We start from the raw sequence: 19517 nt of genomic DNA, 5'->3' as shown, positions 1-19517 counted from the left end.
ATCCACTCAAAATCTACACCTCTCCTTTGCAACTTTCTCATCTCCCCCACTTTGTCTGCAAAATTGTTCACACATTGTTAGTAGAATTTGATCATTCCCAGAAATTTCGGCTATTTCCTTTTAGTTTTCGAGGCTTCTACCTTGCTGATACTTTCCACCGTCTCTCTTTTGGGCCTCACGCCTGCTGCCGAAATCTCATGTCCCAAATACTCCACCGAAACCTTTCTGAAAACACATTTCTCTTCTCTTAAAACCATGCCCTTTTTTTACAAGATCCCTAATACATGTTCCAAAATGTTCTCATGCTCTTCCATTGTTTCACCACAAATCTAATTCTCATCTTGGAAGCAGTGTACTCCACTCAACCCATCAAACAATTTATACATTACTTTCTAAAACAAAATGGATAATGCCCGAAGCCAAACCAAGCAGTATTTTTCGGAACAGGAACATACACTCAAGTGATATGAACGCTATTAATTTGCACGATTCTTCCTAAGGAGCCACCTGGTGATAAGCTGACGCCATGTTGCCAATGATATAAAGTGCATACAACCCACCAATGATATATATTGTATTTATTTGATTCATAGAAGCATGCGTTGCGACCTCCAGCCTTCGCCACCACTGGCTCAACTGACAGTTCTGGAACCCGAGCCCTCATCAACATTTCCTCTATCAACACTGTACATTCACGTCATCGCATTCCATCCACCCCACACATGTAGAACACGATACTACAGGTTAATTCGTATGAAGCAAAAAAGGTGTCTAATTGCCTTGATTGAGAGGAAACACTTGTTCTAAGTGTGTCTTTTAAACCACAGGCCCAACACAAGGGCAACCAGCTAGAGGGGACCTCAGAAAGAGTTACAGAACATGCTTAAAGAACGAGCAGGGTTTAGGTCTAGTAATCCAGGGTTAGAGACTGCATGTAGCTCAAACCCACAGGATCCAGACAATTAATGTACCAACAATGAGGACACATTGGGGAAATGCCCATGATGCAGAAGGCTCAGCAGCCATGAAGATGGTAACAGGAGTATAGAACAATTCGACCAGAGGCTCAGGCCAGCACAAGTGTGCAGGAAAGGGCAGCCAGCCAACAAGGTACTGTCCCTTGATGGAGGCAATTGCAGGTGTTGACTCAATATGCCCCAAAACCAGAGCTGAGGAGGAGCAGCAGCAGCAAGCCAATCAACTTCCGGGCCAGAAAGACTGCCCACCTGAGGGCACTTTAGCCAGAATAATTTACCAAGGAGGCTGCATTGCAGGCAATGAAGATGCCCTTTGAAGGAACAGCCAGTCCAGCCTGCTAGAAGGTGGGTATGGAGTAAAGGAAGAACAGTGAGCTGGATTCCCACCAGGATTGAAGGAGCAGGATGCAAGGAAAAGGGAACCAGGGTTCAACCAGTTTGGACACACCAAGATCCTCAACAGCAGCCCTTCTTCATCAGCAGTCTTCCAGGAGGTCAAGTACCGATCTGAGGAATGTTCAGGTTCTCCCACTGATAGTAAATTCAACAAGGGGCTGGCCTAAGCCTACCAACCAATCACATTGCAGGCAAACACTCAAAGGTTTTCGCCCCCAGCGAATCAGGCTGCCCCTGAAAACTGCTGAACGCACAGGTACTCCGAGACAGGATGCAGATTGAGAAGTCTAGGGGCCTGTCAACTAGTCTACACCAGTTTAACCAAGGGTGCCTTTCCCACCATGACCCACATAGACAAATGTATGGCCTAAAACAAAATGTCTTGAAGCAGGGCTAAAAATTGATTGGTATCCCAATGGTTACATTGTGCTTCTAATGCTGTAAAAGTGGATACAACACTGGTTTGGGCAAAATTAAATCACAGCTGTTTCAAACCTGCTTTGCAACACAGTTTTCAGGGTAATAGGAACATCCTAGGTCCACAATGGGGTTCTTAAAAAGAACATCTGCCCTGGTAGCCATGTGGGATAGATACAAAGGACAGCACATCAGAAACTGGTTGCAGTGGCAAAAGGACTTCAATAGAAGTTCCACTAGCCACAACAAAAGACACATCCAGAAATCAGGGAAGCCAGCAAAATGTTTGAGGGGAATCAGAAAGCTAGGGAGCCAGAATACGAATGATGAAATTCTGCCGTAACAAATGATTACCACTGCCGAAAAAGTGTTGCCCCTGCTGCTCCAACACATAATTTCACTGGAATGTTCCCAAAACCCTTGTGGGTAGTGTCGGGGAGGCGCAGTGGCCAGCTGTCTCTGCACCCTCAGTGCCCGCATAAACAGCCAATAGTTTACGCACACATAGTGCCTGGACACAAATACATGGACACTTAGCCAACTAAGACACTACAACTTTTGCTCGGGTTGAAAATAGGCCACAATCAGTCAATTATTATTATTAAACGTTAGAGGGCCATTCAGAGATGCCAAGGCCAAGACTTCATTTTGCTAGAGGTTTTGCCTCCCTCCAACTGGAAACCCCTTAACCCCCAAACCTTCATGAAAAAACATGATTTTCGTGGTTTAAATTTTGGGACATTTCTCACAACTTGCAAAAAAAGGGGAAAAAAGGAAATACACCTGTTTTATTCACAGGCTTTAAGACACGTGAACACTGGGGAATCGTTATCTATCTGAGAGGTATCAAAATATAGCTAAATACATATGTCCTAGGGCATAATTAGCTGCGCATATGCATTTTGCAACGCTTCCTACATTGCCCTTCTTCTGCCATCCCATATCGGTGTCTCTGGAATGGTACTCCAGTCTGTGACGTCTTCTGTCCCTGGGGTGTGAAGCCAGTGGGAAAACATTTTGACGCTGATACTAAAGGTCACATGACAGTACGGTATTAAGTGAAAATGGGCCTCATTCCAACCTTGCTGGTATCCTGGTGGTAAACCACAGCTTCAGTTACAGTTGTTGCAGGCTGGCTCACGGGCACAACGGCTAGCCCGATGGTGGCAGGATTATACAATTACTGCGCCGCGTTTACTCCGACCGCCGAAAATGTTGACTTATTTTTTTATTTCGACCCCCTTTTCACCCCATATATATGTGGGGGAGGGATATAATATATAATGGATGAAGGAGGGGCATGGAGGTCTCTCTCCACATATATATGGGGTAAAAATGGGGTCGAGTTTAGAAAACGCAGACATTTTCGGGGGTCGCAGTGAACACGCCAACAGCACTTCTCCATTTTCATTCTTCAAGCTCTGACCTGACAAACTGCCAGCAGGACACAGCATGTAGCCTGGCGGCCTCTACGGCCCCTTCGTCGCCATTGTTGCATACTTGCCAACAATCTGTAACCAAAACGATGTAGGATTTTTCAAGTTTCAAAAATAATACTAAAATACGCAACCTATCAAACAGCACAACATGGAAAGATGATCAAATGTTAAAAATGTATAATTCTGAATAACACCAAATTCAATTACCTAACTTCACAGAATGTAATCACACAGAGCAGGTCGGCAGCGTTTGCCACTGCTCTGTAGCAGCAGCTGGTTAATACATATTTATTTCTGCAGTGCAAGTTTAATAACTGAACGACATGGAGACTGATAGCCTCATCAGTCTGATAGGCAAATGCTGTGTGATGGTGATCCGCTCTGCCACTTCCGTCCCCTAAGGTCTGTCCCTGCAAGAGTGCAGGGCAGAGTCACATAGCTGTCCGGTCAGTGGATTGGTCTGAGACCATCTCTCAAAGGAATCACCAGCCCACCGCACAGACAGACTCATTAATGTGTTGCATGCTTTGTCCTGGGCCCAGTCTAAAGCAGCCTGCTTTAGAGTCACATGAATTACCTGTCACTGTTAAAAGCAGTAGGATCTGTCATCCAAATCTGTAGGTGGTAGGTAGGGCTGCTTAAAAAGCAGTAGCCCACTGCCTAAATCTGTAGGGTTGGCAAGTATGGTGTTGTGCGGAGGCTGTCCGTGGGCACACAGGCCATCCCCATTAGTGCTGGGGGCACCCAGCACACCCTTCAGTTACAATTGTTGCAGGCTGGCTCACGGGCACACGGGCCAGCCTGATGGTGGCAGGGTCACCCAGTAACTCTTACCTTTGCCGTGGTCACACGGCTGACACCAGTTGCTGGGAGCTCCCGGGCTTGCAAATGTGCTGTGGTCACGCAGTGTGACAGTGGCCTGAGGGCTCCCAGGTTACACATGTACCTTGATCACACAGCGTCAGCCTGCAGGCCAGCATAGCAGGGCAGTGATCACACAGCATCACCCTGCAGGGCCAATAATGAGAGTCTGCCTCTGTTCTAGGGCAAGTGCCGGCTGAGGCTCCCTTTATTGGCAGGCAGGCAGTCATGATGAAGTCTTGACACACATTCTTAAAGGGGCAACACCACACTCAGTGTTGCGCGTCGCCCCTATTTAACATAGCCCGGCACAGAATGATAACATCACGCACCGGGGTGCTCCCTATACCCCTAACACATCCCCTCAGCCTAGTGGCCTGCGTCCGTAGTTTGGGGGGTGGAATCTTCCGCCACACAGTGCAATATTTGACAATATTTGAAATATTACAGTGTTACCGTTCCAAATCCCAGGCAGTGGTGCCCTTTGTAGGTAAGCGCCTTTCTTTTCCATTACTCCATCCCCAGCAGGGCGAGACCGCTAACATAATTTAATACGTTCTGATAGGAAAACACCTTATTTTTGGTGTCTTTTATTGTCAAATAGCCTATTGGCAGCAATGTACTTCGCATGTCATGAAACACAGTTTTCCAACTGCATTTCACCAGTGCTTTCTGAGATGCAGAATGCATGAACGAAGAGACAGTGACAATAATTACATTTCAATGTACTGCAGCATCTTCTCCCGCGAGACCGGCCATGTTGTGTGCTGCTTAAGAAGGGCACGTTAGCACCTCTGAGCATTGTCATTCGGAAAGATGCATGTCACGTGATGCTTGCACAGTTGAAAAGTCAACCCAGCAGGCTTTGGCTTCAAGCACTTCTGTGTGTGAATCGGTGCCAGAGCCGAGCATCGGGGAGACCAACGGGGTGGCTGTACAGATAGCCACGAAAACAGGCTGACAGAAAGAAGAATTAACTGTCAGAGAAAATAAATGACTAGCACTGCGAGGCCACCGGATGACCTGCCACACGAAATCCCAGTAGGTCTGCATGTGGCTGACCCTGAGGTTGTCATGTGAAGCCCAAGAACCCTCGTTATTCTTGTTATAGATATTGCGAGCTGTGCCATGTCCTTCGTTTGCCTTTCGGATTCCGCAGTTCTGTGTGAACTTTATGTAAATACGCTTATGAGTAGAGACTACACTTCCCCAATGAAAGGGGTCGCTACACACATTTTCATCTTCCACTCAGAAAGATGACTTTTCTCTTTTAGTATTAGATTTAGGTCAGAATGGACATCCGAAGACCATCTTTCCACAGATGGCCTTTTTCCATTCTCCTGAAAATCATAAAATGTGTTTTTTTAAATTGCATGCAAATTGCAAAATGTTATATGAAATGTATTGGTCAGCCTTTGTAGTTATCATTTAACATCTTAACCTTTGCGCCTATTGTCAAAATAACGTACGCTTTAAATAGCGCTCCCAAGTGTAGTTTATTGAATCATAGCGCTGTAAATAAAGTGAGTCGGTCCTGCATTGAATCTGACCTTTAATTTTCAAGTTGCACAACCGAAGGTCGCACAGCTTTATTCAGGTGTGTTCCCAGCACTGGTTTTACAGATTGTTCGTGTGCTTTGCTTTCACTCCTCTCTGCTCAAGAAACCGTAAACCGAAAATTATAAAATACCTTAAAAAAAACCCTAGAAAATATACACACGAGTTAAAGAAGGAACGCTGAAGTAGGCACGCATTGGCTCAAATTGCAAGAATAAGCGGCCCACCAAATGCCACTTCAAACAACAATATTACACTGTTTGCGGGATGGAAATGCACGGCTGTCACACTTCAGGGAAAAAGCAAATGTGCCCAATTTCTGCGCATTTAAAATCGCATCCCATTTTTGGATTTAGGACACAATTTTAAATGCACAGAAACAGCCCCTTAAATGCACAAAGGGTTGAAGAACGGCATTTGAATGCACACATGTAAGAAGGGCACATTCAGATTCCCATTACGAATTGGCCTTCTCCTTTTTTTCGGCACAAGTGATGAAGAGATGTGCTAGCGCATCTTATCACTTGTGCCCAAAAGGTTTTGAAACTTTTCAACTTTGAGGGTCACCCCCTCCTCAACAGCCGTAAGACCCCCAAGCTTCCTTCAGGTCAGCAGGGAGGGAGTATTCAAGCGTCTGAATTTCCGGCTTATAGGTCTCTTCTCTCGAGTCCAAGCGCTGTTGGGCCCCTGGCCCTATGTCCCTTTGGGGCCACATCCTGTGACGCAGAGGGATCTCTGTCCAGTTCCTGCAAATGCGCAAGGGCCCCTTCCGTCTCTTCTTTAGTGGCGATGCGAACATCTTCACTCCCTCTTTCAAAAACAAGAGATGATGGAATCCCCAAAGGTACCTTATGTCATGCTCTCGTAGGCACTGGGTCAGAGGCCTACATTCTCATTGTCTAGCTAGGGTGAAGGCAGATAAGTCCTGATAAATAGTCACTTTTGCACCCTCAAAAACAAGATCTGGGCAACTACTGGCTTTCTCCAAAATAATCACTATCTTTGTTTTTATGACACTTAGCCAGGATTGATCGTGGTGTCCTGGGGGAGGGGGTGACCTGTTTTATGGACCCTATCAAAGCTGAAGTCCCTCACCCTCTTGCCATCTTTTCCAAACAGAGTGCTGAGGATAGATTCAACCTTTGACTCCATCCCAGGACTCCTTCACCCTCGCCCTCTCTGACCCCCAGTATTCAGATATTACAACGTCTCTCCCTGTTTTCCAGATCATCCACCTTGAGGGAAACATCATACTCTCTGTCTTCCAGTTCCCGCATTCGGGCCTCCACTTTCATTTCTAGGAGATCCACCGATAATTAGTTGTAGTCCAACTCTTCCACCTTCTGCTCCAGCTTGTCCACTCTGCCACCCAGGGACCGTATTGAGGTCTGAATGTCACCCCTGATAGACCGTATCTCTCCCAATAGGACATTGATGTCCAACTTGGTGCCCATCTCCTCCCCCAGGGGTACCTTCACCAATGGTTTCTCCGTCACCATTGGACCCCTCAAATCAAATCCAGACCTCCGAAATGTGTCCAATTTCAGCCCTGCACCCTCCAACGGCATGCACTCCTCTTGATGCACTCAGAGGACTTTTGTGCCAACAGTTGTCCAGTCACTGGCCATGATCTGGTCCTTATAAATATCCAAAGCCCCGGTGTGACCAGGAGTTACCTACCACCTGTCCCAGAGTCGGCCATCAGATGCACTCCCACCTCAGTAACCCCCTCGGGGAAACGAGACCTCCAACTGATACCCCACTTTCCAAAACCCAGAAGGGTGGCCCGATGAGCGCCACTATCATCTGCCACCAATACAGGAAAGGACCTTACCCTTCCCACTGATGGTGGCCTGAAGCTGCCTCACAAGTGCCTGAGGTGATCACGCCACTTTCTGCCATGTTATTCTACCACAGCAGGGGCCTCAGGCAAGCTGTCCTGACTGCTCTAGCCCAGGGGTGGAGGTCTTCCCGGGCGACCTTGCTGTCATCCCATTCACTGCTTATAAGCCTCAAATGGGAGCTGGCTTTAGAACGCCCTTCCGTCGACCGGGTGCAGACCCAGGCTTTTTCTCCAACTCCTTTGCACCTCCAGGTGCTTCCGTCCGCTGGCTCACCAGGACCTTTACCCTCCGTCTCGTGTGCCAGCCGGGGGGCACAGGGACGAATTACTGTCCTGCCACTGCTGTCCCAAGATCGGGACGTGATCCACCACTCCGCGGCTCCCCCCGTCCTCTCAGCCACCGGGAATCCCACAGCTCTGTGCCTCTTGCAGAACCCCAGAACCAACTCACGCTAAATTCCAGATGTCTAACGGGTAGACCTAGCATCCTGCCTTCTTCAGAGCCACGCCATGCACTGGCTCTTACACAACGTAGCTGCTCAGGATTCCTACCACCGGAGCCCAGGCAGATCCAGCAGCCCTCAGCAGTGTCTTGGGGGTCAAATCTCAGATTCGCTGTTCAAGTCGCCACTTTCTAAACTGCAGCAGGGACGAGCCTGACATTCAGGCAACCATCTTGCATCTGCTCCCTAGCGGTCTTCCCCCAGTACCTTTTAGGGTTCATCCAACTGACAACCTGTACTGTAAATTCCAATAATAAATTGTGAATCTTCATTTGTGTAGTACTTTTGTGTTATTGCTCGACCTTTCTAAAATACTCACAAGATACGGTAATAGAAAACAAATGGCATGAGAGAAATGTTGACGTTCAAAAGTATTATAATTTCACATGAACCCTGACAAATCTAAGGTGCACATTTGAAATTGAAAAGTAATTCCACAGCGAGGACTGTCCGCTGACACATAAGTCTCTGTGTCCCTTTCCATGGAACTGTTATTGCTTCCATCCTGCTGTAAGTAACCTTAAAGATGGGTCTGCAATCTGCATCTTCACAGTTGTTTTGAACTATGACTTCCTTAGTCCCTCACCATTGAATATGCTGGCCGTAGTGAATGAGAGTTGTACTCCAAAACATCTGGAAACCAAAAGGTTGCAGCCCCCTTCTTTGCAGGATTATTTTTCCTGCCTACTTACATCTTGTCTATTTGTCAAAGTGGGTACTAGCTGTACTTCATAATTGTGCTTTATAAAATAGAGTGAACATTCAAGTACTTAAGAAATCAAACAATTCTCTCTGTGTTTGCCTTTGACCAGATGGACACCATTCAAAGAGAATATGAGCAGAAAGCAGATGAAGTTGAGACTTATAACGAGGGCAAATCGTACTTAAACAGAAAATTGAAGGTCTGTGGATTTTATTCTTTTGGCCATATGAATGATGTCATGCTATATATAGAAACATAGTTTACATTTGCAATTGAAGCATCTCTTCATAACAATTTTATGACTCTGCGTAACTAAAAAAGTTATTTTTGTAGCAGTTTTGCAATGTGCAGCTTGTATTTGTTTAGGAATCAGCTCATACTGCATTAACTGGAACCTTGTGCCGCATTATAAGTTTGGTGGTATTAACCACAAGTGGTAACTGTAATATGAATGGATTGTGTCCTCCTACACATTCCTCATCTTTGATAATCTCCTTCAAGCATCATCTGTTTCGAAACATCTTTCTCTGTAGAGGGCGCCGTGTGTCGTCAATTTAATGTCCCTCAACGGCCTCTGTCTGCTCTCGAGCATGACGTCACTGACAGTACATATTTCTGCTGCACAGTTCACTTCGGATACAGTGCGCTTTCATCATTTCAATGGTTACTTCTTGATAATGGCGACTCCAAAAACTGGTTTCAGGAAATGCGCGGATTGTTGGGCCAAGATATCCTTTACGGACCCACACCGCATTTGCCTCTTGTGTCTCGGGCTCAAGCACAAGACGGAGGACTGCGGTTCCTGTCAGTCCATGACTGGAAAGGAGCTTAAAGAGAGGAAGGGGAATCTCGCTACTGCTAGGTCCCTGTATAAATCGCGCTCAACGACTCCTTCGAGGAGGATATCTTCTGACGAAATGGAGTTCAAGGGGCATTCCGGGTCCAGGTTCCCGAAATAGGGACTTACCGGGTCATTCCAGCCTTGGACGACCCAGTAAGTTCACATTCCGGGAACCATTCCCCATTCCCATTCGAGTCTCCATAGGGCTCAATGGGAATGGGGATGGAGCTAATAACAGTACCGCAATTTGCGGTACCATTTTTAGCTCTGAAGTCCCTTAACAGGTCCCGTCCTTAACACCTAGTTAGACCAGGCATTGAGGAAGGGACCCCCTAAGGGACCTCGGAATAGGGTGGTAAGGGATTACCGGCACCGGTGCCCTTACCGGTGCCGGTAAGCCCTTACCACCTACCTCGTAACGAGGCCCAATGTTCTTCATTTTTGAGGAAAATGAGACCTCTGACCAGGACACTTCTCTTTTTGGGCTTGGGTTTGGAACTTTACATTTTCCAGAGGCTCTAATTTCAGAGGAATCTAGAATGGAGCACTTGGTTGACTCTTAAAGAATGTAAGTGGCCTTGATACCTCTCTGATCATGCAGAGGCCTCTTGCAGGTCACTCATGAATAGGGTCACAGAGTATCTGGGATGGGGAAGGCCTGCTACAGTTTACCAGCAGGATTATCTCGCTGACATTTTGGACAAGGGTCCTCAGAAGGATCCTGTTTTACCATTACACTCTGCTTTATTGGGAAACTGTGAATACGAACCCTGCAGTGAACAAGAATCTCACTAGAAAATATAAGCCATCTTGTGTAGATCCGGATTATCTATCCAAACATCTGACTCCCAAAAATTTGGTTGTGTATGCTGCCACCTCAACATCCATGGTTGCCGGCAACCCGACTATACCACCTGACATGGATGATAAGAGATTCAACACTCTGGCTAAGAGAGTTTTCTCTGCCAGTAGTATAGAGTTGAAATCTATTAATGCTACTTGTACCCCAGCCAAGTTCACCTTTATGCCATTGGATGCCGTAGCCATGGCTGTAGAACACATCCCTGAAGGGGAGGCAAGGGATGGTTTCCAGAATATTATTAAATATGGTAAGGAAGACATGTCCTTGCAGTCTGGAATGGATTCTGACGACAGTGTCAGTAGGGCAATGGCAGCCAGTACTGTTACCCGCTGATTTACTTGGCTGCGGAAATCTGTCTTTGCGTCTAATGTTCAATCTAGGTTATTGAACATGACCTTTGATGGGTCCCATCTCTATGGAAGCAAAGCAGATGAGAGTCTGAAGAAGCGACAAACATCTAAAGCGGCAACTAAATCACTTAGCGTGGCAATGCAGCAGCTGCAACATACCCATACCACAGCCCAAGGTTGGAGTAGTCGGCACTGGCGTTATTACACATCGTTCGGAAGGGCAAGAGGCCAGGCAAACCTAAGAGGCCAGAAAATTTCTTCGAGGTGGACGAGTTTGTGGTGCAAAGTTCAACAAAGCGGCAGCCTCCTTGCCATCAGACACTACCACAGCTGCCGTCAAAACCTCTCTGAGGCCTTAGTCCACAAGACTGTTGTGGGGGGGTGAAGAATTCGACCATCCGCACGGGGAGAGTGCGCTCACCATGGCTTTTTTGATTTTCTTAATAATGAAAAGGAATGATGGAAGACCGACCTCAGAGGACTGTGTGAGGCCATTCAACACAAAGTCCATCTGCTTCCCGCACAAAACGCATAGTCACATGTACTCCAGGAAGACACAGCCTACAGGCGTCGTCTTCCAATGTCATATTCAGCTGGAATGGGACAGCCCTGGGTACATCAAAGCATCTCAAGGAGGGGAAAGGCACACCTTCCTCCAGCATGGGCAGCCTAATTTAAATATCAAAGACCCCATGGATCTGCATTCCTTTTGTACTCCGGCTGGTGGCATTGCATACTAATGAGATAATTGAAGCAAGCCTGAAGGGGCTTGGATGCCAGAGTAGACAACAGGAAAGGCGGAGCTTACACCCCTTTGGTATGCAGTGTGTCAACCTGAAGCTAGTTCCCACCCCTCTGTATGAAAGGCAGTGAAATTATATGATAGGTTATTTATAACCCACTTAATACCCAGAGGTTAGTAAGCGCGGACCCGGGGATCGAACCTGTGGTGCTCCGTGCCGTCTTGCTTCCAAGGCGAGCACGTTGCCCCTGAGCTATCCTCCTGAGACATGTCTGGGTCCACTATTTACCGTAGGCAAACCCCTGCAGAGCTCACCCCTTTCAGAGGGGAAAAGTAGGTGCTTTGGGGGAGACAGGAAGTCTGCTCCCAGCACAAACTTCAAGGGAACGCTGCACTATAATCAAGAGTCACAGAGGGCTCAGTTAACCAGAGAGACACTTTGATCTACAACAGACAGGGAGAAGGGTGCGACTTAGGTATATTTTGTCACCCCCCTTTCTGTCCTGTTGCAAAGGACTCTGGTCCTGGCCTCATGCATAACAGAAGATTGTTGGTGGGGACCCAGGAGTTGTACATTAAGGTAGACTTAGCCTGCACCAATCACTGGAACCCATTTGGCTTTAAAAGAGGGCTGAACCCATAATTTAGCAGATCATCTGAAGACTTTGAAAGGAGTAAGAAGACAAACTCATTTGGACCTGAGCTGAAGGTGCAGTCTATCTTACATCTTCTGCCAGTGAAGGAAGGCCAGGCGTTCCAAGAGGGAAGCAAGATCCATCCCCTAAACATATCCCATGGAACAGAGGGAGATACCGAACTCAGAGGACCCGTCCAGCAGCTCCAAAACCGGTACCTAGCCAGCACACAGCATGCCCTGCTAGGTTCTGCCAGCAAGCTTCCTAGGTGGGAAATGCCGTAGAGTCTCTGGACCAAGACAAGGCAGTTTCCTGCAATCACTCTCCTGAGCTTTGGGACGTCCGCCTTGAAAGGACACGAGCCCTGCGAAAAAAAGCTAGGAGGAGTGCCACACAAGCACATCCAGAGTTTATCTTTTAAGGACATTTTTGAGACAGTCGAGTCCTCGAACCGCATCCGGCTGCACCGCTGACCGTTGTTACGCCGCAGTGGCAAGAGCCGTCCGAGCGGCCTCGACCAGCATTCCAGATCTGCCAAAGCAGCACAGAGACAACGATTCTTGGCCCTGAGCCGCAGCACCAGACAGCCTGCAGACATCCGTCCAGCCTCGCTTGCCGAACTGCCTGCCGCCTGGTACCCACAGCTGTCTCCCACCATTAACTCTGTCTCAAGGGCTGCAAAGAGCCTTGGAACCGCCTTGACGCTGTCGAGCACCAAGAACTTCATCAACACCGGGTACATTGTGTTTCTGCCCCCATGGCCCTTCTTCGAAGGCCCCTAGAGATAGTTACGGCCCTTTTCCCCCTTGGTGCTTAAACCAAATAACCTTGAACAGTAAGACTGATTACTTTAGCAACTACCCTCCTGTCAGTATCCAGAGTGCATCCCTTTCCTTCGTGAAACTGTCTAGCGTCTGTGTTCCTTTACAGGGTGGGTCATATGTGTTGTGTGTTGGAACTGTCTGTTCTAGTAATAATAAAGTAGATATTTTTATACAACCTTGAATGGAAATTCTCTTTTATCATTGGGTTATAATTATATTTTCGCTGTGTTGCAACTAACCAACGATCCAAAACCTTGCGGCGATAAGCCTGCCATTCCATCCACGTTACCAGAAATTGGACAAGGAGGTCTTATAATTCATTTGTATTCCAATCGGTTCGGTTCCCTTTTGGTGTACTAGAGGTGTGGGGTTGATTGATGTTTTAGAAACCGATATTCATCACTGGTGCCCCGGACGTTAATTCGTCACAGGGGGACACGCTCAATCAGCATTTGGAAGAATCGCAGGGCATTACTTCCGATGCTTGGGCCTTGCAGACCGTACCCAAGGGTTACTGCCTCCCTTTCTTAAAAATGCCTCCAGATCATCCACCAGGCAGCCACTCCCTCAGGGTTCCGGATCTGTTCCTTTTGCAGGAGGTCTCCATACTGCTGGAAAAAGGTGCCATAAAGGGCAGTATCTGTAGCAGAGAGGGGCCAGGGGTGGTACTCCCCTTACTTTTCGATACGCAAAAAGGACAGAGGATTGAGACACATTTTGGCCATGAGATACTTGAACAAGTTCCTCATGAAGGACAAGTTCAAAATGGTTACTCTTTCTCAGATTTTTCAGGTCCTCCAGCTACAGGATTGGATGATGTCAATTTCTTTTTATATATAGTCCTTTCCTCTAAAGCGCTTTACACAGGACATATTTACATACATTAATATGTAACTTCAGGACCTTCCGGATGCTTACTTTCATGTGCCTATTCATCACAAGTACAACAAGTACCTAAGGTTCGCCATTGGCAGTTTTCTCTATCAGTTTCGATTCTGCCATTCGGGCTCACCTACTGTAACGCTCACCTGATTCCCGTAGAGGCGCCGGTCTTGACTGGGCGTATACCGTATCTTCAAAGGTGATGTGTAACACACGGCTGGCTCTTTGGGCTGGACCTCTGTGCACTGTATGTCTGACTCGAAGGGTAAGATGTCTGCAGATAGAAAATATGGGATTAATGAACTGGGTTATTGAATGTCTCTCTCTTCTTCCCTTTCTCTTCTCCTGTAGAACCCCAAAGGTTAACGCTCTCACCTTAGGTAAGTGAACGCCGTGCTCTCCATCTGCCTCGGGGCAGGGTGCTGTAACCAGTTTCTTCACTGGATAAGGGGAGCAGGCCTCTTGACTTCAGAGGACTGCTGTCCGTCGTTTACTGCACGAACGGTAAGTTTCGAGTAATTCTAATGTCTTTAAAAGTCTTTAGTAATGATGTCTCTTGTTTTGCAGGGTTCCGGCGATGGCGGATGACGGGCTGAAGTGAGTTTAAGACGGAGCCCGTGTGATGAATAGAAACGCCTGGAAGCACGTAAGTAAGCGCTTGTTGCCTGCTTCACGATGCGCTCTAACTGTCTTTTTATTTTGCAGGTACAAGTTCGGGGCGGCTGCAGGGTGCCGGAATACCCACTGGGTTAGATGTGGAAAGGAGTAATGGCACGTGAGTATTAAAGCTCCCCAATGTCTTTAAACGCACCTTGTTTTGTCTTTCAGATGCGGGATGCAGCGCCGAAGACCTCTGGAGCGTGCAAAGAGTTGGTAAGCTTTTGTCTTTCAGATGCCGGAATGCAATGCGAAGACCTCCGGAGCGCACGAAGAGTAGGTAAGCCTTTGTCTTTCAGATGCCGGAATGCAGCGCGAGGCGTTGGTGACAGCCGATGGACCAGGTAAGTGAAGCGCTGTCACTGAAGACCGTAATGCTAACCTGTTCTTTCTTGTCTTTATAGGTGTTGCTGAAGACTGGATTCAGGATGGTAAGCCTTTTTCCTTAGGCCCAGGATCAGATGCAGAAGACACGATGAGCGTTCTGCTGCAGAGGATGCAGAATAACGCAAAGCAAGATTCATCCATCGGGTGTGGTTTAAATAGCCTCCTGTAGTGCTTAGGTGTCTCCTTCCACAGCCACGCCTAGGTAAGAAAAGAGTTCCTGCTTTCCAGAAGAGTTCCAGTGTTCTGAACCTAGGGAGTGGCTCCTGCCCCACCCAACAGGAAAAGTAGTTCCAAACAGAAGAGGATCAGAGGCTCAACTGGCAGGCAAGTAAGCAGCATGGTCTGCTGCAGGTAAGTCCACCCAAGCATTATGAGCCCGGCGCTTCCAGCGCTGGGACTGGGCATATTTATGAGCCTGGTGCCACTGGCGCCAGGACTGGGTCCAAAAGGTCCCAATTGGGACTGGTTGGCACTCGGAACCTGGGTTATGGATCTGCTTCCAAGGGAGTTGGGAAAACCCTGACCTTTTGGAAGCAGAGATCATGACACCTACTTCCCAAGTGTTTTCACCAAGTTGATGGCGGTAATGGCAACAAGTCTTGGGGGGGCAGGGGAAGTGCACATCTATCCCTACCTGGAAGATTGGCTGATCAGGGCCCGTTCTCCCAAACAGTTCCTGGTAGATCTCAGCATCACCTGCCACTCTCTTCACAGACTGCGCTTCTCCCTCAATTTCAAGAAGTACCACATGCTACCTTCTCAAAAGCTTCAATTCATTGGAGCAGTCCTGGATGCTTCCTCAGGGAAAGCTTTGCCACCCGGGGTGAGGTTTCAACTCATTCGGCAGATGATCGACAAATTTCCAAATGCCCAACATCTTCCGGCCTTTGATTTTTCTGAGGTTGCCCAGCCTCATGTCATCCTGCATTTTTCTGGTGCCAGAGGCTTGCCTGAAAATGAAGTCTCTTGAATGGGCCCTTAGGTCTCAGTGGTCTGGCAGAATGACAGAACTACTTTAGGCCCCGAGCAAGGTCATGCAGGATCTCCTGTGATGGGCTTGCGAGGAGAACGTGTGGAAGGGGGAACCCTTTTTGCAACCATGTCTGGAGATAACAGTAGTTACGGAAGCCTCCCTCACGGGTTGGGGAGCCCATGCCAACGATCTGATGATCAGCAGTTGATGGTCTCCATCGGAGTCCAAACTACACATCAAGCTTTTGGAGCTCAGGGCAATGTCATGAGCACTACTCCCGAGGAGCCAGGACTGGCCCAGCGTCCCCGGAAGCAGACCCTTCTTCCACATCTCCGGACCCAGCAGACCCCTACAGGGGCCCTTTGGACCGTGTCCTGGCGCCTTTGGCACCAGGCTCATAAAGGACTTCAGTCCCGGCGCCATAGGCGCCGGGCTCATATTGATAAACTGTGTAATAATGCTTGCGTGGACTTACCTGAGGCAGACCATGCTGCATACTTACCCAGAACAATCCAGTCTGGCTGAAGTCCCCAGCCATCAGGGCTGGGAGGAACTATTTCCTCTATTCAGGAACTCTTTTCTTACCTGGGTGGGGCCGGTGGAAGAACACACACCTGAAGCACTTCTCTGCTATTTAAACCACACCCGATGGAATACACGTGCTTCGCGTTATTCTGCATCAGCAGCAGGACGCTCACCGAGTCGGCTCCTGCATCCTGGCTCCTGACATGCCCGCCAGCACCCGGAACACCTGCAAACAGACAAGAAAAGAGAAGGCGAGCATTAGAAATTATACTTACCGGAATCCGGCCTCAGCAATCCTACCTCCGACGATCCTGCAAAGGAAAGGTACAAGATTAGCAGCGCTCTCAAACGCTCGCAGCCGCGCCGCCTTGCCTTACCCATCCGTGGCCTCGATGAACTCCACCGCGGCCACGACGCCGGCAGCATCTCGGCACCTGAAAGACAGAAAAAGACAGTCATTAGAGGTGCCCGCTCTAAAGCGGCCACATTTCTTCCACTTACTTACGTGCCTCATCACGCGCGACAGCGGCCTGTGTCGCCGGCAGCATCTCGGCACCTGTAAGCAGAAAAGGACAATCATTAGAAGTAAGCAGTCGCTTTTCTTTCACTTACCTTCCTCCACCGCGGCCACAACGCCAGCTACATCCCAGCACCTGCATAAGAGGAATACATGGTGAACACTAACTAAGCGCGGAGAACAAATACTCACCAAGAGACTTACCTGCTTTAGGTTTCTGGGCCCCGGCTCCTGTGGAGAAAAGACACTCATACTTACGCTACCGCAGGAGAGACGAAAGGACACAGTGTCTGCAACTATTTCCCATCCAGTGACGTAACTGGATTCTACGCACCCCTGCCCCTGAAGCAGGATGGAGAGCTTATGTTAACAATACCTAAGGTGAGAGCTCGCAGAAACCAGGTTGGGGGTCAAGAAGAGTGAGAAACGGGAGATTGGTGGGAACACATATCCACCCCAGCTGGTAATCAATCCCTTTTCTTCCACCTGCAGAAAACGTACTCTACAAGCCAGGCAATCCAAATTCGGAGGCCCCGTCCAGAGCATCTTCCGGGCCCTGCGCCTCACGATAGAAGAAACGGTAGCAGTCCAGTACGGGTCAACGTCTCGGTGGGAATCAGGTGAGCGTTACAGAACGCGAAGCCTACCAATAATCTCCTACCCAGGCGCTATGGAAACTTCTGATACAGATCAACTGGCCCAGCTACTGGGGGAATTAAGGGCTGAAGTTCATGCTGCTCGCCAGGAGACGAACGCCCTCAGGAGAGAGTTAATAGTGTCAAAGGAACGAACTGACGACCTTGCCAGACAGTTATTACAGAGCCAAGCGGGGCAAACCCCTCTGCCCAATCCAGGGGGGAATTTTACCCCAGTTACTTCAACCAATCCCGTTCAAATCAACCTACCTGGAAATGTGCCACTGGCACCACCTGAACGTTTTGCTGGAGACCCTAAAAGATTTGCAGTGTTCATAAATCAATGCCGATTGCACTTTCTCTGCAGGCCCGCGGCCTTCCCGAATGACCAGACCAAGGTAGCTTTTGTACTTTCGTATCTTAGCGGCAGTGCCGCCGATTGGTCAATTCCACTGGTTACAGAAGATGATCCAATCCTTCGGAATTTCCAAGCCTTCCAGACGAGTATGGAAAGACTTTTTGCAAGGCATTCCCAGGGGCAGGCCCTGGACAATTAACTCCTTTCCCTACGACAGGGCAACCAGGATCTCTTAGCCTACATTGCATCCTTCAATAGGTTAGTTGTGGAAACTGGATGGCCCAAGGAGAAAAGAATAACGCTATTTCACCGAGGTCTACGCGGCGAACTCAAAGACGTCCTGGCCCAGGTCATAAATCCACCTCAGGACTGTTCGGATTATATTGATTTGGTGGTCCAATTAGATCACAGGCTTCAAAACAGGAAGGCGGATCAATCCAGGTTTGAAACCCGAATCTTCACTAAGACTCAGAGCAACTCCAAAAGTGTCGATGGCACCGAACCTATGCAGATTGGGGTTGTAGAGGGCCCCTTAACCCAGAAAGAGCGTGACAGAAGACGGCAAATGCAACTGTGTCTCTATTGTGGGAACTCGGGACATTTCCTTCGAGACTGCCCTGTAAAACCACCTAAGAAGACCGCAGGAGCTTCCGACAAGAATTCCGAAAAGTCTGAGCCGGGAAACGACCTTGCCCGAAAAGCGTAGAGGTCCGCTTGCCGAGCTTAAAAACCAGTTCTTTGACCTCGCACTTCATTATGCCAATGGTCCTCGTAAATCCGAAGCAGCCAGAAAGATTGCATGCAATTAAGGCATAAGTGGACAGTGGAGCTATAGGAAATTACGTGGACCGCGAGTTGGCTTCCAGGATGAACCTACCTCTTTGCCCAAAAGCTGTTAAAGATGTCATCACCACTGTGGATGGGACTGAGATTGCCTCCGGGCCGGTAACCCATACCACTACTGAAGTGACATTACTAGGCCAAGACGAGCATCGGGAGGTAATAGTGTTCGACGTGATCAAGGCTCCGCAATTTCAAATAATTCTGGGAATCCCTTGGTTGGAAAAACACAATCCTCAGATTGATTGGCGAGCAAAGACGATAACGTTCCCAGAGTGTGCACAAACCTGATATCTACGATCAGACATTGGCCTCGCGTCAGTAACGGCCGAAAGTTTGCAATTACCGCTAGAGTATCGAGAGTTTCAAGATGTTTTCCAAAAGGAACAGGCTAACACCTTACCGCCCCACAGGTCATACGATTGCCAGATAGATCTACTACCCGGTGCAACTCCTCCTTGCAGCAGGATCTACGCCCTTACCGAGCCCGAGAAACTTCACCTGCGACAGTACCTGGACCGGTACTTGGCCAATGGTTTTATTCGTCCATCGAAGTCCCCTGCATCCTCGGCTCTGTTCTTCGTGCCAAAAAAAGAAGGTGACCTCAGAACCTGTATAGACTACCGCGCTCTGAATCAGATAACGGTAAAAAACAGATACCCTTTACCTCCGATCCCGGAACTCCTTGACCAGGTGAAGGATGCTTGCATATATACAAAACTAGACCTACGGGGAGCTTATCACTTGGTACGGATCAAGGAAGGCGATGAATGGAAGACGGCGTTTTGCACTA

The 19517-nt window shown here is 48.3% G+C and overlaps 1 protein-coding gene across 2 annotated transcripts in view; it reads left to right on the top strand.

The window, feature by feature from the left end:
* The window catches only part of LOC138510377 (coiled-coil domain-containing protein 171-like), a 3784015-nt gene that overhangs the window by 1578683 nt on the left and 2185815 nt on the right, over positions 1 to 19517 (top strand). For both annotated transcript variants that reach the window (XM_069625990.1, XM_069625991.1), the window contains one exon: positions 8806 to 8895. In XM_069625990.1, the coding sequence (XP_069482091.1) occupies positions 8806 to 8895 (90 nt within the window). The remainder of the gene's footprint in view (positions 1 to 8805; positions 8896 to 19517) is intronic.

This window comes from Ambystoma mexicanum, chromosome 6p (genome assembly GCF_040938575.1).
Source record: "Ambystoma mexicanum isolate Mex_15411 chromosome 6p, UKY_AmexF1_1, whole genome shotgun sequence".
Lineage (NCBI taxonomy): Eukaryota > Metazoa > Chordata > Amphibia > Caudata > Ambystomatidae > Ambystoma > Ambystoma mexicanum.
This window is presented reverse-complemented; position numbering and strand designations above follow the sequence as displayed.